This window comes from Xyrauchen texanus, chromosome 12, assembly GCF_025860055.1.
Source record: "Xyrauchen texanus isolate HMW12.3.18 chromosome 12, RBS_HiC_50CHRs, whole genome shotgun sequence".
NCBI classification, from domain to species: Eukaryota; Metazoa; Chordata; class Actinopteri; order Cypriniformes; family Catostomidae; genus Xyrauchen; species Xyrauchen texanus.
In genome coordinates this window covers 34844776-34869347 of record NC_068287.1, presented here as the reverse complement: position 1 = coordinate 34869347, position 24572 = coordinate 34844776, and the positions used below count along the sequence as shown (strand labels likewise).

The following is a 24572-nucleotide window of genomic DNA, read 5'->3' as shown; positions in this document are numbered from 1 at the left end:
GCTACCTCAATAACTGCTATGTGCATAGAACACCATCTCATAGTATGTTATGTTTACGTTTTAGAAACTGTCATCTTTTTGCACTACTGTGTACTGTTCGGCGCTGCACTGTCTCTCACTGTGCCTATTGTCCTGTTCATTGTTAGAAATTTCTTGTTCTGTACCATACATGTACTTGTTCTTTTTGCACATGTCTGCACGTGCACTTTATATGGGTATATATAGGTATTTTATTTAGTTGTGTAGTCTCATGTGGTTCTGTGTTTGTCCTATGTTGTTTTTATGTAGCACCATGGTCCTGGAGGAACGTTGTCTCGTTTCGCTGTGTACTGTACTAACTGTATATGGTTGAAACGACAACAACCACTTGACTTGACTTGACTTGATTTTGAAGAAAGTCCAAGGTCTTCACTGCACCCAGTATCATGAGGAAAGCAAACATCACATTTTTGATAAATGGGTTTGTTGTGTCAGAGCAGCCAGTGTTGGAAAAACAAGACATATCTTGTTCTGGAAAAAGAGGTTGGTTCACAGCATCCAATCCAGCACAAGGTTGAGAATGATCGGTCTGTTCTACAGAGGACTGCTGAAGAATGTTACAACAAATATTTGAAATGGGAGGGGCCGAAACTGTAGATTCAGGATCAAGAGTCTCTAATGTAGACCCTGTCCAGGAGTCTTGTAGGTGTGATTATTCTAGTGTGTCAACATTGGGTTTTGTTTGTTGTACTATGGTCAGTTTCTACTATGGGAATAAACTCTGACTCCAAATGGGGAAGATTAATTGCAACAGATTGGAAAGGATCTAGACTAGATGGACTTGATGATTCTGCCTCTCAGCGTCTTGGTAAAAGGTTTTCTGTACAGCAGTGTAGCAAGGGTCAACAATAGTAGGGCTTATGTGTTCTAGATGACAATTTGCATGTCCTTGACTGTCTGATTCTAGAGAATGGTTCTGCTGTGCTTCACATGCCCTAGGGTTTGGAATAGGTTAATCACTTAAATCTATTATTCTGTAGTGTGCTAACATTTGGATTAGATAAGGGAGCATTAGCTGACGCTGCAATTGGCTGTTGTCTGGAGCTGCTGATAGTATCTAGAGATGGATTTCAAAATTCTTCATCAACAATTTTCTGGGTTGAGCTGGGTAAACCTTTGTTCTTGTTTTGCTCGCATGTCCGTGCATGTTATTGAAATTGGTTCTTTCAATAATTCCCCTGGCAAATATTGCAATGAACAGTATCTTCATCATAGTCCATTCTAGAATCTCTATGGTGCTTGAAGTTTTAATGGCAAAACTACTCAATGTCTTTCTTTCCTCAGAGTTTTTGTCAAGGCTTAAAGGTTTACCACTTCAGTTTCCCTTGGGTGTTCATGCTTTGGGTGCAGTTATATCTTTCTACATGCCTCCCCACCAAACCAGCAATATATTTTGTTCTCCGCTGCCCTTAGAAATAGTTGTGAGCACTCCAAAGTTCTTAGAACTTTTTACAGGCTAATCAGCCTTGTATAAAGAAAAAAGGGGTTCATGTGTTTTGAGGTGTCACAATCCCCTGAGATTTCGGTGTTGTTTGATGGATCATCTCCACCATATTCTGGCCTCTTCATTGAGGAAAGATTTAAAAGGAAACAATATAATTACATTTAAATTAAGAACCTTACTTAATATCCTCTATTCATATATTTACAACTCTTCACATTTTCACAGATTTATTAACAACAGATTTACTTTTGAATCTGCTAATTTGTCATACCTTGTTTCTTATTTTCTCTCTCATCAAGTGCTACAACAAAGATTCTTGACCAGCAAATGTCAAACCAGATATTTTTATAATGAGCTGTCCTTTGTTTGATGCCAGGAGAGGCCCTCTGGTCTCTGATGAGTAGATCATTAGAGATACTCTGATCATTTCTTTCATTCGGTACAAACTCAACATCATAATTAGGATCAATTTGTTGTAAGGCACTGTCAATAGTTGTGGGATCTGGAGCGGCAATTTGTGAGTCATTATTTGGAGTCTTAATCACTGATTCAGGTATGACAGTGCTGTTCACATGTCATTTTTATTTTGGTATGCTAGCCACTATGGTTGTTTTCTTTTTATTAAACCTTTAGAAGGACTAAATCATCAACATCATCTTCACTGTCTGAGTGGACAACACAAAGTAATTTTGGATCAATGTACATCTGCATTGCACCAGAAGTGGTTTCTTTGAACACACTATCTAAAAGTGGAGTCTGTCCCATAACAGTTAACTGCATAGCAGAAATCTCTTCACAATCACAACTAGTCTTTCCACATCCTGATGGGGAATTTTAAGCAACAGCTATTGGCCCTGAACTGGTTGATTCCAAGCTGCTTGCAATAGTGCTTGTTTGGGTTGCTAACTGTTCTGCACTGATGCTAAGATGTGCAGATTTGTCCTCATTCAACATTTCTTCACCAGCAGATTCGTCAGACTCATCCCTGTTTTCACTTGATGGCGGAAACTGTAAAAAACAGAAACAGGTATGTGCACATATTAAGAACTCTGTCCAACACCACAATATATATCAAAGCATTGCTATGTTACCTCAAAATACTGTACCAATATTCTAATGTCAAGAATCTACATGTATGTTATATTTTTACAATAAGATTGATTGACAAAAACAGGTCAGTGAGAAGATTCAATTTAATCAATGACTATTTCTATTTGACCAAAATGCAAACTCTAAACTGAATTTCTAAAACTTGTTTTATTAATAAGGATATCTGTATTGATCCTCCCCTACAGTGTAATGATAAACTAGCTACTAAAAATGTTATCCTCACTGTCCAAATAATTTGTCTTTTTTTATTTATTTATTTTTTAAAGTAGACTGAACAAATAAATTTGAAAAAAATAGCAGTCATAATAATTATTTTATAGTGTCTTCTACCTCCTTATTATGGATATTATGGAACTTATGTCACCATCAAACTGTGCCTTGAGCTGCCGATAGGAGTACGGTTTATCACCAGAATGAATGCATGTGCATCAATAACCGCATTTCCCTGGCGAAAACTTTTTCACAAATTGGGCAGGGATATGACCCTTGACCTCTGGTTTTGCCACTCTGAAATGAACTGTTTGGAGTTCTTTGAGGTGTCTGCTGAGGAGGTACACACACACACACACACACACACATATATATATATATATAATGTATGCATGGGTCATTTTACAAATAGTGGTTTAAAGTCATCCTCTCAGAATATAGGTGTTAAATGCAATCACTTGCATTTTACCATCTAAAGCCACATTGAAATATATGTTGTAATATAATACTACCATCACAAAGGTAACAGGGTTGACAGTTTTACAGTCCAACATTACTAGCCATGAGCTTAATACAACATGCTTAGAAAGAGAATATATACAAATAGGCTATACACATTTTAATAAACACATTTGAATGTATTTTTTTTTTTTTTTTTTACAGATTTTTGTTTAGAAAAAAATTATTCAATAGCATAGTAAAAGTTGACATTATTTATTCATCGTCGTTATTCATAATTTACACGTTAATGGACACAAAAGGCACCCATTTTGTAGAATGAACCACAGTTCAGTGTTTGTATGATTTTTTGCTATTAAATTATAATAACATACCTGTTTATTGGGGTTTTCTTTATTGCTCTGAATCTTATCAGTTTCAGACTGTTTATTTCTGGCAACAAGCTTTTCATTTTGATGTCTACGTATGTTTATCTTCAACCAGTTCTCACGAGCATAGACTTTGCCACTGTATCTACAGACACAATGGCCACGTTTCTCCTTTACCATCATTTCAGTGTCTTCCATTGATTGCTAAAAAATTTAACATTCTTGAGTTAGACAAACCATGCTTATCTGATAAACTTTGATGTGTGAAACTATGTAATGTGTTAAGAAATACATTAAAAGTACATGTCATAAACATATGCAAGTGAACTTCATCTTTTAGAATTGTTTTCATGCATTTGGGTAGTAGATGCATAAGATAATCGCATTACAGAGTTTAGGTTCAAATTTATGTGAATATGTAGGTAAAGTGTATATTTAAGTACCAAGACTGGTTAAGTTTTTCACCATTAATACTAAATAATAATTAAAGGTGCTTTAAGCTATATTTTTTCCATGGAAAGCTATGCAAACATTTTTTCAACTCCCTTAAAGATATTAATGAAATAAGTGTCTTGAGATATGTCTGTGACAGCTGTAGACTTTGTAAACAGCAAACAAAACCACGGACATTGATCATTTTCACCTGTCAATAATTTTGCTCGTTTTCATAGAATTGTACAGTAGTTGCAGCAAATTACTGAGGCTAACTGACATTGTTAAGCCTGTTGTTCATAACAGTTGACTGCTGAGGGCACTATTTTGCTGCTGTTGTTTTAAACATCTGTTTATGCATTGTGTTGGTCTAAATAAAGCTCAATTGTTATCTCTGGAGTGCAGGTTTTGGAAAGAGAAGGCATGACTAATTCAAAGGCTAATTCTCGTGGAAGCTGAAATCGCTTGCAGCACCTTTAAACTTCACTAATTAATTTTAAATGGTGCTGTGGTGTGACAAATGCTTTTTCAAATTACAAATATTCCACGTAGTACCTCGATTAATATGAGGTCATAAAAACTGCATGCATAATAATTCTAAGAATTTGCTAAATGCTGTTTAAAATAGTGTGAGATTGCGTATAGAGCGTCACACCACAGGTAATGTCAACTTTCCAAAATAATTTAATGTCAACTAAATGTTCATTCCAATCATTCCACAGGTTTTACTAAAAGACAACATACCGTATTATTTGGCTCCATTGACCTCTTGCCATGAAGCATTTTCTCCTCCTCCCTCGGTTTATTTGCTTCTCTGCTTGCTTGTTTTTGTTCCTTAAGCTTCATGTCAATTAGATTTTCTTTTACTTTGCTTAATTAACATTTGTTTCATGTGCATCTTCATCCTCCACTCCAACATATACTCTTTGTCACATACTTCACATGGAAACATCTTTATCAGTCACTCATCAGTGACCGTGTTATGGCCATATGCACTCAGAACTGCCTCATTTAGATTTAATTTGGGCAGAATAATGATCAGTTTTTTTTGTTTTGACACCAGGGAGACTCCCACGGCCTCAGTTGTGACTTTCTGAAATACCTTATCGATCATATGTGAAGTGTTGTTAGTTATACAGAAATAAAATGTTCAAACATAAGAAACACAAGTAGTATCTGTATTAACATGACAAAAACACAACCTGATCTCATGAGAAAAACATGACTATGAATTATTTTTGAAAAGCCCCAAAACATACCTGCAGGGATAAATTGCTGCAGTTTCTTTGGGAAATATCCACTGTGTGGCTTCATAAGAGTTTTTCCTCCAACACTGATGAGAATTTAATACGGTAGAAAAGTCAAACATGGCTCCAAATATATAGTTCTGCATTATTTAAAATCAAACTCAAACAACATTTATGCATTTTTACTAAGCCTAGCCCTAAACCTATTTTAAACGCATTCTTTGATGTTTTTACCTTGTGAACTTAATTGTTTGTTTTGAAAATATACACTAATTTCAAATCAGATTATTGCAACACTGTCCAGAAAAGTTGGGTCAGTTGAGTTTTTACCATTGTGTAGCATCACCATTTCTTCTAATAACACTTAAGTGACATGTTTGTTAAGTTTAGCAAGCAGAAATTTCTCCCATTCATCCATCATGCAGGTCTGAAGCAGCTCAATTGTACAGGGCCTTTGTTGCCATATTTTGTGCTTCATTATGCGCCACACATCTCAGGACTGCAGGCAGGCCAATCTAGCACCTGCACTCTCTGCTTAACACAGCCATGCTCTTGTAACCCTTGCAAGGCAGTATATAGTTGACGTAATCCTGCTGGAAAACCACTTCTGAATGTGCGTGATATATGATCCCTCAGACATCACTGCCTTAAAGTCCATTACAAACAAATGACAGTTGTTATGACATCGGCTCGGTAAACCGTTGTCAGTCAACACCATTCGCCGCTGCATCCATAGACGCAACTTAGTGATAGTTTATTCAAAAATGTACATTCTCTAAACATTTACTCATGTTTATGCCATCCAAGATGTGTATTACTTTTTCTGCTGAACACAAACATTTTTAGAAGAATATCTCTGCCCTTAATGTCCATAAAATGCAAGTGAATGGTGTGCAGAACTTTAAATCACATACAGGAAACATAATCCAAGCTGTTATCAGTGTCATGTTCAAAAGCCAGCATCTGCCATTGCCATCGTAGAGTGAAGCACCTTAATGTGCGGCCACAGCCATCCCTTACGAGTAAACACTTTATTGCAATGTGGGCAGGGATATATTTTCTTTTCCACTTTCACTATTTCCATACTTTGTACTTTAGTACTTCCAATGTGTTCAGGCATCGCCTCCTTTGTTTTTCCTTTAGACAGCTATGGGGAACACAAATATCTAAACTCATTTTGATGATACTCCATGTATCTATCAATCATAAAAGTTGTTATAGACAAATAGAAATGTAACGCATCTAGATCTCTGTATAAAGTAAAACATTCTTAGACATGCTGAGATCAGGTACCTTATTTTGGACTGGGACGTTTATCTTAAGCCTTTTGCTTAATAAAGCCTTTTCACGGCCTGCACCTCTGGCCTTCTTCACTGCATCATTATTTTCGATGATTTGCTTCTGTTAAAAATTTAAGTCAATTTGACAATGAGAGAAGCAAGGAATACATGTATGCAATGTAGCTTGGATATTACAAGAATGAAGAACGTAGTTAAAAACCAGTCTGGCTAAAAAGATCCAGAAGTGATTTTAGGAGAAGAGCACATTTTTTCTACTTTCTATCTCTCTCTCTCGAAGTTCACCATGGTTTTACTACAGTAACCATATTTTAACCATGATATTCATAGTGAAACCAGTGATAAAACAGGAAAACAAAAACTAGGGTAAAATATAATAATTATGTGATTATGGGTTTACTATACAAATACCATAGTTTAACTAAGGTTTTACTATAGTAATATTGTAAACTACTGTGACCATAGTTTTTGGTGGAAATAATTTTTCTATAGTAGCCTAATATTGCAGTAACCATGAATGTTGTAGGTTAATGTTTTGGTTTTGTAATTTGGTGAAAAATCATGGTTTTAATACAGTATAAATAGGTTTTACTATAGATTAAACATGGTAATTATTGTGGTTACTGGTTTTACTACAGATACAATGGTATTTGTAGTAAAACTATAATAACCACAAAATCACGATCTTCATTACCATAGTTTTACACTTCTACATGATCTTTATTACTTTCGTTTCTACAGTAAAACTATGGTAAACTTATTGCGAGGGCACAAATCTATGAGGAAAGAATTCCTGCCTTGTCCTTTAAGGGGCTCCGTACATACAGTTAAAGTCAGAAGGTTACATACACCTTTGCCAAACACATTTAAACTATTTTGTAACAATTCCTGACATTTAACACAATTAGAGAACATTAAGAATGTTGGTCAGTTAGAATCACTACTTTATTTTAAGAATGTGAAATATCAGAATAAAGGTAGAGATAATGATTTATTTCAGCTGTTATTTCTTTCATCACATTCCCAGTGGGTCAGAATTTATATACACTTTGTTAGTATTTGGTAGCATTGCCTTTAAATTGTTTAACTTGTGTCAAATGTTTTGGGTAGCCTTCCACAAACTTCTCACAACAAGTTGCTGGAATTTTGGCCTATTCCTCCAGACAGACCTGGTGTAACTGGTGTCAGGTTTGTAGACCTTCTTGCTTGCACATGCTTTTTCAGTCGGATTTAGGTCAAGGCTTTGAGATGGCCACTCCAATACCTTGACTTTGTTGTACTGAAGCCATTTTGCCACAACTTAAGGTATGCTTGGGGTCATTGTCCATTTGAAAAACCCATTTGCAATAGAACTTTAACTTCCTGGCTGATGTCTTGAGATGTCTGATGTCTTGAGAACAAAACAATGATCATTATGGCCAAACATTTTCATTATTTATCAGACCAGAGGACATTTCTCCAAAAAGTATGATCTTTGTCCCCATGTGCACTTGAAAACTGTAGTTTGGCTTTTTTATGGCAGTTTTGGAGCAGTGGCTTCTTCCTTGAGCAGCCTTTCAGGTCATGTCGATATAGGACTTATTTTACTGTGGATATAGATAATAACCCGTTTCCTCCAGCATCTTTACAAGATCCATTCTTGTTGTTCTGGGATTGATTTGCACTTTTCACACCAAACTAAATCCATCTCTAGGAGGCAGAATGTGTCTCCTTCCAGAGCGGTATGATGGCTGCGTGGTCCCATGGGGTTTATACTTCCATACTCTTGTTTGTACAGATGAACGTACCTTCAGGCATTTGGAAATTACTCCCAACCAGACTCCTACCAACTTGTGGAGGTCCACACATTTTTTTCTGAGGTCTTGGCTGATTTCCCATGATGTCAAGCAAAGAGGCACGGAGTTTGAAGGCAGGCCTTAATACATCCACAGGTACACCTCAGTTTAGCTCCTATCAGAAGCTAATTGGCTAATTATCTAAAGGCTTGACATCATTTTCTGGAATTTTCCAAGCTGCTTGGAAATGCACAGTAGTGTATGTAAACTTCTGACCCACTGGAATTGTGATAGTCAATTAAAAAAGTGAAACAATCTGTCTGTAAACAATTTTTGGGAAAATTTCTCAAATTATGCACAGAGTACATGTCCTAAACGACTTGCCAAAACTATAGTTTGCTAATATTAAATCTGTGGAGTGGATAAAAAAAAATTAGTTTTAAGAAACTTCTGACTTCAACTGTACAGTGAATTTAAAAGAGGCAAATTCAGGGCACCGATATTCCATTTAATTTCTGGAGTATATTTTTGTGCATGATGTCATAGCAATATGATGCATGTATTGATACACTTACAAAAACACACCAAGAAAACAAAACAAAACCTCATTTGAATAGTATACACTTTAACACATCTAAAATGAACATTGGTAAAAACAACTGTCCCTGTATGTATTGTCCCAACCCACGCAAAGATGAATCAAAAATACTTATTTTCAAACAAAAGATTTTATTAAAGCCACTGTATTTATTAGATCTGCATTGTATATATATATACACACAAAAGGTTTAATCCAAATGGTAAAAATCTAAAATGAAAAGAAAAACAATTTCCATTTACACATTTCCATCATGTGGTTCTTCTGGTATTAAGACATTCCTTATCTCACTTTCTCCTTCTACGACATGTTCTTCTGGCTCAGAAGGTTCTAGTTTGACCACAGTTGTGTCCAAAGCCTTCATCAGTACATTGACTTGGCTGCTGAAACCTTTTGCCTCTAAATATTTACTTTTATGTTTTGATCGAAGATGAGACCACAAATTAGAGGTGTTCTTCATAGCAGCGTTGCTGGAGCCCTGGCTAATTCTGGTAAAACATGTATGGCAGAACACTTCACCAAATTCATCTTTTGAGAAGTAGTCCCAAACTTTGCTAAAACAGCGCTGTGGTAAAGCCACCACCTGTGAAGCAATGAAAAAAAACAAAAAAAACATGAGATCTGTGTTCCATCTTAAGGCCTTTTCACACCAAACACGATGCGATGAGAGGCGAATGGCCCTTTCCCATAGAAAGTGAAACAAATATTCACCGTTAGCACATTCACGTCTTTACAATAGGTTGCACCAAAACCACAAGCAATTTTACCCCAGAAAAGTAGGTGGCTCAATGCACCTTTGAGCTGGTCCACCCTCTACCCATCACCGGGTTAGAAGAAATAACCACTTGCTAAGTTTGTAAAACAAACAAGAAAACAATTCTCTAGCAAGCACAAAAAAATACAACGCATCTTTCAACCAGTTGAAGCAGAGATGGCGAGAGTGTTGTTGATTTGCACAACAAGGAAGAAAACTTTTGATACAATTCAGAAACTATTTCAGTTCACCTGCCGGACAAGTTGACTGGCAGTATTATTATAAATACAGAGTCTGAGGGGTGATTGGAAATAATCAAGCGTAAACAAAGTTTTAATGTTTAAAACATGTTATCATTTGGAACAAGGGATAATCCACGGCTAGGTGTGCGTTAAACGATTTTAAACGCACTGCGCGTTTAACGCGCACCTAGCAGTGGATTATCCCGCTTATACCATGGTAGTTGCTAGCATTGATTAGTTAAAGCTGTCATTAATTAATGCAGCACAAATGTTGACTGGAAGAATAAAAAAATAAAAATAATGGGTAACTTTATCTTGTTAGATCTACAGGTATTGCGGCAAAGTATTTACCCCATCTTGATTTCCTTTATGTATTTTTTTATAATAAATTGTTTTAGATCATCAGAAGAGATATAAAATAAAACAGACAACCGGAGTAAACAAAATAGTAGTTTTCCAATTTTTTTTTATTAAAGCAAAAAAAGTTAACACCTATATCAACCATGTGAAAAACTAACTGCCCCTTAAACGTAATAGCTGTTGAGCCAACTTTAGCAGCAACCACTGCAACCAAACGCTTCTGATAACTGGAGATCAGTCTTTCACAATGCTGTGGTGGAATTTTGGCCCACTCTTCTATGCAGAACTGCTGTAGGTCCACCACATTGGAGGGTTTGAGCATGAACTGCCCGTTTAAGGTCCTGCCACAGCATTTCAATAGGATTCAGGTTAAGACTTTGACTAGGCCACTCCAAAACTTTAATTTAGCTTCTTTTGTGCCATTCAGAGGTGGAATTACTCTGATGTTTTGGATCATTGTCTTGCTGATTAATCCAGTTTCACTTGAGCTTCAACTCACTGACTGATGATTGGACGTTCTCCTTTAGGATTTTCTGGTAGGGCACAGAATTCAAGTTTCCCTCAATTATTGCAAGTCACCCTGGCCCTGAAGCAGTAAAGCATCCCCACACCACCACCACCACCACCACCACCACTACTATGCTTGACCGTAGGTGTGATGTACTTTTTGTGGAATTCTGTGTTTGATTAACACCAGATATAACTGGACTCCTGTCTTCCAAACAATTCCACTTTCATCTCGGTCCACAGAACACTCTCAAAAAAAGGTTTGAGGATCATCAAGGTGTTTATAGACAATTCAGATGAGCCTTAAATGTTCTTCTGGGTTAGAAGTGGTTTTCGTCTCGCCACTCTTCCATGGATGGCATTTTTGGCCAGTGTCTTTCTGATAGTTGAGGCATGAACAGTGACCTCTATTGATGCGAGAGAGCCTTGCAGTTCCTTGGATGTTGTCCTTGGCTTTTTTGTGACTTCCTGGATGAATAGTCGCTATGCTCTAGGAGGAATTTTGGAAGGTCGACCACTTCTGAGAAGATTCACAACAGTGCCAAGTTTTCTCTATTTGGAGATAATGGCTCACACTGTGTTTATTTGGAGTCCCAGAGCCTTTCAAATAGCTTTGTAACCCTTCCCAGACTGATGTATTTGAATCACCAGTTTCCTAATTTCTGGAATATCTTTCAACCTTGGCATAGTGTGCTACTGGATGAGAGCTTTCAGCCAACTTCATGTTGCTGAAAAAGTTATTTATAGGCGTTTATTTGATTGAACAGAACCGGCAGTAATCAGGCCTGGGTGTGTCTAGTCTAGCTGAACCTCATTATGAATGCAGATTCAAAGATTTGAGGATTAAGTATCTAAGGGCTAATACTTCACAATGTGTTTACTCAGATTGCCTTTGTTTTACGTTAAATTTTATTTGAATTTTTGAAACAATTTAGTATGAGATATACAAAAAAAAAATACAAAGAAATCAGGATGGGGGCCAAACACTTTTCCACAGCACTGTAGAGTTCTGTCCATTCTAAATCAGACACGGTACAGTAGTGCGATAATATAGTTTTTTGAGACCTAATGTAACCGGTCCTGCTCAACTCACTCCCAAGTGGGATTCGAACCAGCGTCTCCGACATGGAAGGCGGGCGCTAACAAGGAGGCTTAAGGCTGCAGCCTCTAGCATCAGTCGCTATTGTGCCTCTTGAGGCCAGGGGAGTGAGGTTTAAACACTGCACAGCATGTACCAGCTGGCTACTATTACACAAACATGCTTTAAAAACTGTGAATTTAAATACTCAATCCAGGTATAATAATAGCCACATAATGTAGAAGGGTTGACACTCCTGAGAACATGTAATGTTCAATTCCTCTTCATTGTCATCTTCACATTGAGGAAAAAGCAGCAATGCTGACGTGACTGTTGTAAAAGTTGCACTTACTGTTCACGATGAGGAAAAAAAAATCATCCAAACGCTCTAATCCAGTAGACTTTGACCTCTGAGACATCCATATGGTATCTATATTAAGGCTGCATGATTGATTGAATTAAGAATAAAATCGTGATGAGACTATGCTCGATTTCAAAACAGCAAAAGGCTGAGTGTTATGAAACAATCTCCATTCAGAGCTTCAGTCAGTGATGTAATTGCAGGGGACACTCTAGCAGTTATATACAGACATGTTGAGTAGGGCAGCCATTTTAGATGAATATTCATCATATTACAATAAAAATAGTTTTGCATCGTCTTGCCAGACAGCAAAAGACTTTCCTAACAATCGCTTTGGGTGAGTAATACAGGGCAGATGAACACTGTTGTCTTGTCTGTGTTTCCTTGCTTCACAGTTAAGATGACACTGCATGACTTGTAGTTTTGTAATGTGATGGTTAATCCCAGCTCTGACACTATATTATCGTCCGGAGTTCGTTTGAACAGAGGTATAAAACGCTCACAATGTGTCATTACAGAGGACAGCAGAGAAGGCACATTAATACAGAATGGTGATTAAAACTGACTGGAACTACCTGTGCATTCAACGGTTTGAACTGCATGCATTCCAGCCAATCAGAAGAGTCTTAGAACAGAACATGGTACAAGTAAGGGATAATCCATGACTACGTGTGCATTAAATTATTAATTGGAAAAAGTAGTGCAACCACACACTTGGTCAAAATTGTAAATTTAAATGCACAATCCAGAAATAATAATATCCACAGAATGAAGAGGGGTTTGCACTTAGAGAAATGTTATTATAAAATTTTATTCATTGTCATTTTCACATTAATGTGGAAAAACCAATGTTACAAATGTGGCAGTGACGGAAAAACTGCATAATAAGGGGAAACCCACTGAAAACGCTCTAGAACCTGCAGATTGGTCATCGGTATGGTATCTACTTCGGCATTTACATCTACCTGTGTTACATTTGCTCAAAACCCTGTATGTTACCAATTAAACATGACAAAATTTAAATGCTCAAAGAGTGCAAGCAATAAATAATTTTTTTATTTGTATAGCACTTTTCACAAAACATAATTTCAAAGCAGCTTTACAGAAAATTATGATTTAACAGAAAAAAAAGATTAGCTTTGTCGCTGCTTGATTCGGCGTGAATGTTCGTTCCAGGTGAGAATGGCTCATTAGGAATCTATTGTTTCAATTCAAAATGTTGATCGTGGCGAGAAATCAGCCGAACATTCGCATTTGGTGTGCAAAGGCCTTTAGTCATGTTACTTACTTGCGTTAACACCATCATAAAATAACAGGCAGGTGAAACTACATATGGATTGCATTCAGTTAGTTGGAGGTATGTTTGAGTAGCAATGCAGGGTAAAAAAATAGACCTACAAAATGAGCACTGATAATGTATGTCAACAATCTACATAATTGTGGGGCCTGGGTAGCTCAGCAGTGAGTTCGAATCCAGGGCGTGCTGAGTGACTCCAGCCTGGTCTCCTAAGCAAACAAATTGGCCCGGTTGCTAGGGAGGGTAGAGTCACGTGGGGTAACCTTTTCGTGGTTGCTATGTGCGGTTCTCGCTCTCGGTGGGGTGCGTGGCGAGTTGTACGTGGATGCCACGGAGAATAGCGTGGGCATCCACACGCACTACATTTCCGCAGTAGTGCGCTCAACATGCCATGTGATAAGATGTGTGGATTGATGGTCTCAGACGAAGAGTCAACTGAGATCTCACACAAAGTTTGATGGAAATACACGCATTTTGAGCCATATTTCAGCTCGTTTTTGTAACTGAGGTTTTTCCCACAGACTCACTGTTTAAACTGCATCAGCTTCAGTAATCGCTTGCTTGTTTTCTTCGTGGATTGGTGGTGTATGTTCAGTTCATCCTAAAACACGCACTTACTATCTTAGTATTTACTGAACTACTATGGAATGGTCCTTTATCATACACTTCGGGGGATTATTTTTTTTTAAACCACAATTTTCGAAAATAACATTGATCTCCGCACTTTATAACAGTGTAATCTTTGGCTTTGATTGCCTCACAAAACTATTTTGCTAGTATCAAATAAAATCATACATTTCAAGTTTACTGTAGTTTTAAATTTCAGTGATCTTTCACAATAAAAATAGAAATAAACTGATCAAAGTTGAAGTGCACATAAGGCCTTTTCCCACAGGCAGTACTAAAGCCCATTTTAGACACTTTCCCGCAGGTCTAGAACTTTTCGGTGCTTTCGCACTTAAACTATAGTTCCTCTTAGCCGCTTTTAGGGGAGTTTTAGCTCCTATTCTGGAGTAGGTACTATAGGGGTGTATAGGGACTGTGGGAGGCGCTGCAGCCTGTGAGTGCTTTCAACACGTTATCAACTAAATTCAGCATGTGCCGAGTGGTGGTCGGACCGCTCGTCTCGTCTCTCACCGTGGCTGCAGCAGCAATGAGCTCTGCACAAACAGCACTTACTCCCAGTTTAAACTGTAACCTGAAAACACAGACTGCGTCCAAAAATGGGAAAATGCTGCCTTTGGAGGTTGAGGTAGGATGAAATAAGGTGCTTTTTAAACTGTTCTGAGACCATTTTCCTTTAGAGTTCCATTCATCCAAAAATGCTGTCATTTAAACCATTAACTGATAAGGCAGCTGCCTACATTTTCAGATGCAGCCAAAGCTCGTGCAAAACAGCCCTAACAAATGTAAAACTCCGATCCAGGTGTCCTCCGTAGGTGTTGATTTCATTGTCGTTTATACTGAATCGCGCATTTTAGCCACGTCCGAAGAAAAATGGTTGAAACTAGATGACGTCACTACGGTGGGAACTATGTGAATGCAAATGCAACAGGGGAAAAGTCTCCTCAGATATTTTGTTCATTGTAAGAGTTCTCATCTAGAAAGTTACTAAAGGAAAAGTACAGGACTGTAGGTGGGAAAGGGCCTTATGAAAATATGGCCTATGTGGGAAAGAAAAAATATGTTTATGTACAGTGGGGTCCAAAAGTCTGAGACAAAATTGAAAATCATCATTTAAATTTCCAATTTATTGTGGAAATAAACTATTTAAATGTTAAATTTCAATGTAAATAACACATTACAAGAAATGAAAGTTTTTAATTAAGTATGCATTGCTTAATGGTGCTGTAAGCGATTTCAGCCATTCTACTTCCACGCTACTGAGCCGTTGGATTAACCACACCCCCTCTTTTCAAAACTCTGAACTCCAAAGACACCAAAATGAGTCCCCTTTTTCTCCCCAATGTGCAATACCCAATTCCCAATGCAATCCTCGTGGTGACATAGTCACTCAATCTCAATCCGGGTGGCAGAGGACGAATCTCAGTTGCCTCCGCATCTGAGAACATCAATCTGTGCATCTTATCACGTGGCTTGTTGAGCACCTTACCGCAAAGGCATAGCACGTGTGGAGGCTTCATGCCATCCACGCACAACTCAAACACACACTGCAGAGAGCGAACCACATTAGTGACCACGAGGAGGTTAACCCGTGTGACTCTACCATCCCTAGCAACCAGGCCAATTTGGTTCGCTTAGGAGACCTGGCTGGCATCACTCAGCACGCCCTGAGATTCGAACTCGCTAACTCCAGGGGTGGTAGTCAGCTGTCATCAATGACTGAGATGCATCATTATCTGCGGACACATTTTTGTTTGCCATTTACAGGATCTACAGTTGTCACAAGAGACCCTTCCTTGAAAAAAAGAATAAAATTGCTTTTAAATGTTAAGTTGGACCCTAATTTAATTTATTACCCAAATTAATTTGTTTTAATTTTTTTTTCCTTTTAAAAATAAATGTTCTAGAATTTCATGTTTTAAAGTGTAAACATCCAAATGTTGTCTAATCAAAAAATTTTAACATGTAAAACTTAGAACAAATACTTTATGCATTTAAAACATATATATATATTATTCAGTACAATAGTACTCTTGTTTGTGATATATTGATTAAGGGCACCTATTATGCCCCTTTTCACAGGATGTAATATAAATCTTTGGTGTCCCAAGAATGTGTCTGAAGTTTCAGCTCAAAATACCTACAGATCATTTATTATACCATGTTGAATTAAATTTTTGGGTGGGAATAAAAATCAAGCCGTTTTTGTGTGCGTGTCTTTAAATACAAATGAGCTGGTGCTACACAACCCTTATTCAGAATAGGGTGGATGTTGGATATATCTGCTTCGGATAAATAGACATCATAAGCAATATGACTGACAGCAGATTTGAATAGCCCAATCGAACAGCTCATTGAGTATGAACCAGTAAGTTTCTGAATGGTTATTTGATAAATGCATTTATTTGTTGCAGTTTTTTCAGAGTTTTGCAAAGATGGATGAGCAACACACACACACACACACACACACACATACGGTTACAACGTTCGCAATGCACTATAACAAAACAAAAAAAACACACAAACAAACATGTTGCGTAATGTTCACTTATTAACTGGTGTACATGTGCAGCAGTGTCCGTCAACAGTCGTGGGCAGGGCCTGTACAAAGTGACATCACTTTGTACTGATCCTACGAATGTCTTGTTCTGAGACAGTGCTTATGATTAATGGGGATTTAAAAAAAAAAAAAAGGACTTGGTGGATTTTTATCATTATAGGGTGGTTTAGTACACACATTTATGTTCAAACACCATGTAAAAGTGAATTTTGCATAATAGGTCCACTTTAATTATTATCATCATTGTTATTTATTATTTTTAATATTATTACAATGAATATTAAATTTTACTATACAATTGTAATATATTTCCGTTTCAATTTCAGGCATCTAGCTTTTATTTTGAATCATGCTTTTATTTTGAATCATGCTTTTATTTAGATGTGCGTTTTAACGGAAGCTGCACTTTTTTTTCTTCTGACGAATAACTGATGTTATGCTGTGATTTAATTATATAAATATATAGTGGACATGTACTTCATGTTAGATTCAATTTTTTTTTTGTCTCATTCAACATGTATGATTCTCAATGTCAGTGGAGTTCCCAGTGTATGAGCGGTCTGCTTCACACATTTATTTAAAGCTAATGCAGCTCATACTGCACAAACACTGGTATTGTGACATCTTTTTTTATTTTAATACCGACTTGATACCGAAGTACCGGTACTTTTAGAAACACTATTGATCACTTTTAAAATGTAAGCAAATGTGATGATGATGTAAACTCCTTTTTCCAAAGGTCATATATAACATGAAAATAACATGGATGATCAGGTTTTGCAGCACCTTGTGAAGTCATACCAAAAGAATTCTGAAAGGTATTTAAATTTATTTAAACTATTCACTCAATTGTAATTCTGAAAATATTCTGTTATATAGGCTAGAAAAAAAGCCAAATAGAAGCATTCTCTAGTATTCTCAGATGAGGGCCCCACTGTATGTACATCTACTCACACTATTACACTAGACTAGAAAACATGAAATGCAGTACCTTGGGTGGTTTCCTCTTCTCATCCACCATATCATTCCTTGATGATGTTGTGTTTGGGAGGTTTACAGGATGTCTCCTTGCTTCCATCATGTGTCTCTTTATGTGCGCTTCTAACCGACAGGGCCGTGTAAACACTCGACTGCAATGAGGGCAACGAGGCAAGATCTTTCTTCTTCTTTCCCTGTGTACAAGATGCAAAGGGTTGGCAGTACTGTTCTGTGGATCTTTATCACTACTAGTGTCACTCTCGGTAGTTGGGCTGGCTTGCTCTTGTTCTAGTGCAGTCTTCTCAGACCCATCTGACAAATCCTCTGCAATTTCTTGTGATGGCTGTGTGTGAAAGACAACTGTTAAATGCAGCAATTTAAGGTGCTCTGCTGATTTAGACGCTTTGCTGTCACTGCTACATTTATCATCCTTTACAGGCATCCAGTGTTCACAAAAGCAAGATGAAAAACACAAAGAATAAACAGTGGAAAATACCATTCTACCATAATGATTTCATGTAAATGTAACACTTTAATGCTGAAGCTTACCTGTGAGAGGCCATACAGTTTCCTGTTTCTTTTATTTTTGTTGCCGTAGAAGTATGCTTTGCGCCTGCGGTATGAATACGGCCTATCTGCGGAATGGATGCGCATATGAAATACCAGCCTCCGTTTACTTCCAAAGACTTTACCACAATCTGGACAGGCAAAGGACATCCTCTGCCTTCTGGACTGCTCTCTCCAGCGCCTGACGCTGCTGTTTGAAGCTGGATCAAAGTCAAGAGGTGCCATGTAACTTTGGTAAGATTCCCAGGTCATGCCGTCTGTCAGGCCATAGTCGACACCAGCACTCGGCCCAGCAATGGCAGATCCCTGATCAGTGCTTTGAGGTAATGTGGCGAGGCTGCTTTCAGGTCTAACATTCACTGGGTGATCAGTGGACTCTGTTTTGAACACAAGACCTTCTGATCCCAGTTCAAATCTAAAGCTGACAGCACTCTCCTCTTGCAGGGATGTTTTGGACTCGTCTGGGGTGGAAAGCATACCAGGTTCTGACGGGCCTAAGAATTTAAACAAACAAAGAAATAAGTGACCATTTGACAAGATCAAGTGTTTATTTCGTACTAGTCCCTAAACCAGACATTATCCTACTCCCTAAACCAAGATCACAACTATCAACTGTAACACCTGTTTTACTCCGCATGCTGAAGCAGGGCAGAACCAGTGCACGTTTTTTTTGGATAAAGATCTGATCAAAGTAACCTGCGCAAAATGGAAAACGACACTTACATATTACATCAGAGGTTGTGGTAACTGTAAATTCTCGTTCTTTAAGCAAGTTTTAAAAACAGTGATGGATAATCCAAATGCTCTCACTCACTTTCACAGTCAGGGTTTTTCCTGGCTGCCACCGAAGCTAAATTTCGGGTCACTGAAGCAAATTTAATGATATTAATCTCGTGTACAGCGCTTTGTAAGTGCTAAACATGCTTCTCATCTGAAACTCTTTAGTGAAGCTTGGTTTCATTCTCTGAACTTCACAAGCCACACAGTAATTAGAAAACAGGAGAGAGACATGAGCAAATGGTTATTTGAGGAGAGATACAAAATATTCCAAGTGTATTCCAATGGAATAATTCACGGCATATTGTTCGGGTGATGAGATGTGTCCTTCAGATTGCAATGGTAGAGTAAAAATAAAAGACCACACAACACAGCACTTGATGCTCAGACGGATGACTGTAGCACAATATCATCACATACTTACTTACATAGTTGTATCCGAACAACCAAAATGCATTTGCGTTTACACCTTGGTCAGAATCCGTCCCTGACCATCTCTGAATGTGGTTTCAGTGACTCGATCACAATGCATCTTGGGTGCACCTGCACTGTAAACATTTTTTGTAATTTAATGGTAAAAGACTGTAAAAATGCTAGGGTAAAAAAATTAAAATACAATTATTGGTTAACGGGCAGTTACCTTAAAATATACTAACCAGTAATTTAGCAATAATTCAATTTATTCTATAACATTGATATCAATTTACAATAATTTTAATTTGCCTTACCTTAAACATTATAACAATATAAAATACAATACAATGCTTAAAAGATGCTTAAAAGAAACTGAAGCGCAGCTCATAACCACCATTGAAATCTGCTACTCTGAAGAACCACGTGGTTGCTAACTTTGTGACGTCACGGTAGTTAATTTGAATCGACATTAATAATCGTGATAAAAATATCAAGAGCAATAGTAGTAGTAGTAGTATGTTTTGTTTAATGCCATGTCAGCAATCAAAGCTATTTTCATGGCAAGAATTCAATTACAAAAATGCAGATATCATGTAAATACAATAAAAACAAAACAAATATAGATAGCAAGTCATATTATACAATATTTTTTTTAAGATTAGCATATGACAAGAAATCCAAAACCTTTTCAGGCATAATCTCATTAAATAAGTCTTTTAAGGAGGTAACTTCATAAAAGAGCATTCTACTTGCATTAAGACCAGGACAATCTAGTAAAATATGTTTTCAAGAGCAATAATCAACAATTATGATTTTTGCTATAATCGTGCAGCCCTAATGCATACCTAAAATAATGTACTGTTTTACCAAAGTACTGCAACCTAGATCACATTAAGTACATAATGTAAAACTGTGCGCGGTTTCAGATGCAGGGCATGAGTTAGTGTCCAATAACAAGACGGTTACTGAGATTAAGCGAGTATTCAGCTGGTCATGCGATCCTAAAATGACACATTATAATACTGATGAATATAGAAATGCTTATATATAATAGGACTTCATTATTAGATAAAAAAATCTAAAAAGGTGTGCATGATTGATGACAACTACATGCACACTTTGGAGTTGGTTATATGCCTGTAAGCCACTTGCTTCAAATGTTACTGAAGTTGTATACTCTATATTATGGAAATGTTTTTGGTATATGTGCACCAATGATGCCTGTATCTTTAGAGACGGCCCCTAAATTTGACACCATTTGTGAAAAAAAAAAACGTCCAATGTCAAGCCCACTTTATTTATTGACGTGGGGATGCTTGGTCACTTGTTCTGATTTTGCTGCAGTATTGTGGATAAAAAAAAATACATGTATACTGCACTTATTTTTTGATTCACAGTTATTAGGGTTTCAAGCACGATGTGCTGAAACCCTATTGTTTTTGTAGGAATTTGTATTAGGGATTAAAGCACAAAGTGCTGAAACCCTATTGTTTTAAGGAATTTTTAGGGGTTCAAGCCTGAAGGGCTGATACCCTATTGTAAAATAATTTAAAATGTTCTGCCCTAAAACTGATCGTGCAGACCAAGCCATGAGTCGTAGAGAGCTGAAACTCGCCTCAAGGTGGCGCTACAGTGATCATGTTTACGTTTTGGCCCATAACTCCTAAACCGTGTCGCACACTCAAGTGACTTACATCATTGGATTCCTTTCAATTTTATGAAAATGTTTGTGCTGATTTGCATAATTCGAAAAAACATCCTTTTTCGAACTCCTCCTAGGCCGTATGTCCGATTCACACGAAAATTGGGGTGTGTCTACTATGAACCTTCCTGACAAACAATTATCAAAGGAATCTTGATTTGTCGAAGCGTTGCGAAGATATAAGACAACAAATTGGTCAGGCATCATTCATTTTGTACGTATTGACCAATATCTACCAAATGGAAAAGCCAAATGTTACGAAACTTGATACACATATACAACAGCATATTTTGAGTCTGCATGCAAAATTGCGAAACAAATCACCTATAAGGGAGCAACAACTAAAAAAAAAAAAAATCATAACTCTGCAACTATTTTATCCATGAAGATGAAAATGGGTATGCTTGTAGGGGCCAAATGTTAACATATTCTACAATATGACTCAGAAAAATAAAGAAACATGTCCGCCAGCAGCCAATCAAATTTTAGCAAAATGGCTGTATAAATGGTATAAAATATTTTATATTATCCAAAGTTACCTTCTATTGTAAACTACGTACGTACGTAGCATGAGTGGCGAATTTTGCTTACATCTAGGACTCCCTAGGTCAATAATTATCAAAGAAAAGTTGAACTTTACTTATTTATTTAGGGGTTGTGGCCAAGTGTATCCAAAAGCTTATAATTCCTTAAAATATATATAAAAATGTATTTAAAAAATATATTGGAGATTGGGTGCTTTGCGGTTTTATAACGGTTTAAAAATTGACTACATAACCATTATCCTGTTTCAGGATCGTTGAACAAGACATCAGAGTCATATTTAACACCAGTTTGCAAATTCAGCAATTTACAAAGTACATAAGCATACCTTTTTAGCATACTTTGAAAGTTCTTAAAAGGCTTGAACCTCGACAATTGCTGCTTGTAGCTATATTTATTTTTATTCTGCCCTAAAACTGATTGTGCAGACCAAACCATAAGTCATAGAGAACTGAAACATTGAGGGTAGGTAGTACTCCCCTAGTCTACAACTTTGCAAAGTTTCAGCCAAGTTTTTTTAAATGAACTAGTCCTAGGCCGTTTGCCCCATCGGTTTTTTTTTTTTTGGTAAAGTTATAAAAAAAATAAAAAATAAAAAAAATAAATAAAAATTACATTTCGATTAATTGTGACAACGGTACGCTAAAACGTACGTAGCATGAGTGGCGAGTTTTGCTTAAATGGTTATAACTCTTGAACAAAATGAGATATCTCACCCAATTTGGTAAAGTTATGAATGGAGTCATTCTGAGGACACATGAAGATATAAAAATTCTTGAGGATTAATAATATTAAAATATTAATCAGCTGTAACTACGGAACTGATGGTCCTATTGACTTCAATCTTTGCATGCAGTGTCTTTGTCTCAGGTCCCATCAATTTCTATGATCACATTTGCATATGTTTAAAAACATGGCCGCCATCAGCCAATCAGCTTTCAGCAGCTATTAGACAAGGTAAACAAAGGTCGATCAGAATGAAACTCAGTGGACCTATTTAACTCTTGGTTTAAGAGGTCTGTGCAAAGTTTTTTTTTAGTTTTTTTTAAATCGGCCACTGGGTGGCGCCATCACGATTTTTGCACAGTGCTTTAAAAAAGCACAAGTAATTCATATCATATGCTAGCTCTTCTCATTCTGAACAATTTTACCTCAAGAAACAAACAGTCCATTAAATAATTGAGACAAGTGTCACATGATTCTCTGGAGTCTATTTATGAATAATTATTTTAAAAAAAAATTACATTCAATTTTACGTGTCGACGGCATGCAAAATATAAGTCGTTTACTTAGCCACTACTACTTAAATAGCTATAACTCTTAAATGGAATGAGATATTGTCACGAAATTTGGCACACTCATGTAAGGGCTCATTCTGAGGCCAAACATACAAAGAAATGGAGCTCGGCCGCTTGGTGGCGCTATAACAATAACAAAATTTAAAGTGGATGTATGATATTACCACTTTTCCAATTGAGTTGATATTTTGTATGCAATTTGTGCATTGTCTTTGTTGCATAATGTTTGATAAATGCCAAATACAAATAAAGGGGCTTAAAAGGCCTACAGTGCTTGAACACGATAACTGCTTTATTTTTGGATCCGTGACCACAATAATTTTGACGGGATTTTGATCCCATACAATGTTTGCTTCAGTTTGTAATGCAACATAATACAATGTCATTGCTCTGAAAATTTATATTATAACTTTATTATGTCACTGCTAATAAAATATTTTTCACTTCCTGTATAACTAGCATGCAGTGCTCGCAGAGGCTACCCACTGATCTAATATATATATTATAGATCAGTGAGGCTACCGTGCACGCATCAGATTCTCCCAAAACATAGTGCACGGCCGTGCATTAACAGCACAACAAAACATTGAAGCAAACAAATACATATTTCAAAACGGTTCATGATTCTCCCGTAAACCATCATCATACTTTGCTATCAGTATTGCACAATGTTTTGCACGTAATGATGTAAATCGCGGCCTGTATTCGTGCTACCTGGCCAATCCGCTGGAGCTGCGTTCTCCATCAACCGGAGCCTCCGTCTCAGGACCTCGTTTTCTTTCCGCACCCGGGTCGTCTCCTCTTCGTACTCCAGCACCGTACAGCCGACCATCTCCATGATCTGCTCCACCGCCGCCATCAGACGCTCGTTCAGCGCGCGGTGCAGAAGCTGCAGCTTGGTCATTTTTACGTTTTATTTTTATGGTTCAGCAGCAACCAGTCACCACTGAAAGTAAACAAGCTTGCCCCGCTGCATTAGCAATGTGTTTCTAGGTCTGCTTCGCGTAAGATGCAGATGGAAACAGCTGACTGCCACCTACCGCACGGGATATACTACCGTGCAGCTGTAATCAGCTTGAAAAGTTTTACTCGTCGCCATATGTAATTGATTGGGTTACGTTTTCAGGGTTTCAGTTCACAAAATGTATCATGGTAAAAGTCTCTTCCAAAATGTCTTGCCCTCCACCACCGTCCACCATCGGAAATTACATAAATATTCCAAAAGCTTCTTACACTATTTGAGATGGTTTATTAGTAGTTATGTGTAAGGATAACTGTAGTTACAATGGTTGTTTGGTGTAACTATGATTACCATGGTATATGAAGATTTTTTAAGAGTCTTCTGGATTACTTTTATGCAGCCTTTATTTGTTTTTTTGGAGCTTCAAATCTATGGTCACCTACAGAGCTGAGATATTCATATACCAATTTTCGTTTGTGTTCAGCAAAAGAAAGTCATACACATCTGGGATGGCATTAGGTTTAGTAAATGAGAGAATTGTACGTTTTGTGAGAACTATTCCTTTAACC

The 24572-nt window shown here is 37.2% G+C and overlaps 1 protein-coding gene across 2 annotated transcripts; it reads right to left on the bottom strand.

The window, feature by feature from the left end:
* Window positions 1–1880: 1880 nt before the first annotated feature.
* LOC127653112 (zinc finger protein 572-like) lies at window positions 1881–24036 on the bottom strand. Of its 2 annotated transcripts, none has more exons than XM_052139641.1 (4): window positions 23757–24036; window positions 18291–18802; window positions 17755–18084; window positions 1881–2491 (listed from the first exon to the last, which is right to left on the bottom strand). In XM_052139641.1, the coding sequence occupies exons 1-4, from the start codon at window positions 23944–23946 to the stop codon at window positions 2318–2320; spliced, it is 1206 nt and encodes a 401-aa protein (XP_051995601.1). In that variant the 5' UTR covers window positions 23947–24036; the 3' UTR covers window positions 1881–2317. The 2 variants fall into 2 exon arrangements, with proteins under 2 accessions (XP_051995601.1, XP_051995600.1); XM_052139640.1 differs by lacking the exon at window positions 1881–2491 and adding an exon at window positions 9126–9563.
* Between the last annotated feature and the right edge of the window lie 536 nt (window positions 24037–24572).

Coding starts and splice junctions, on each gene's coding strand:
- LOC127653112 (XM_052139640.1), bottom strand. CDS start 23,946: ATGACCAAGCTGCAGCTTCTGCACCGCGCGCTGAACGAGCGTCTGATG. Junction 18,085..18,290: donor AACTGTATGGCCTCTCACAG/GTAAGCTTCAGC, acceptor TTTCACACACAG/CCATCACAAGAAATTGCAGA. Junction 9,564..17,754: donor AGAAGAGGAAACCACCCAAG/GTACTGCATTTC, acceptor ATTGCTTCACAG/GTGGTGGCTTTACCACAGCG.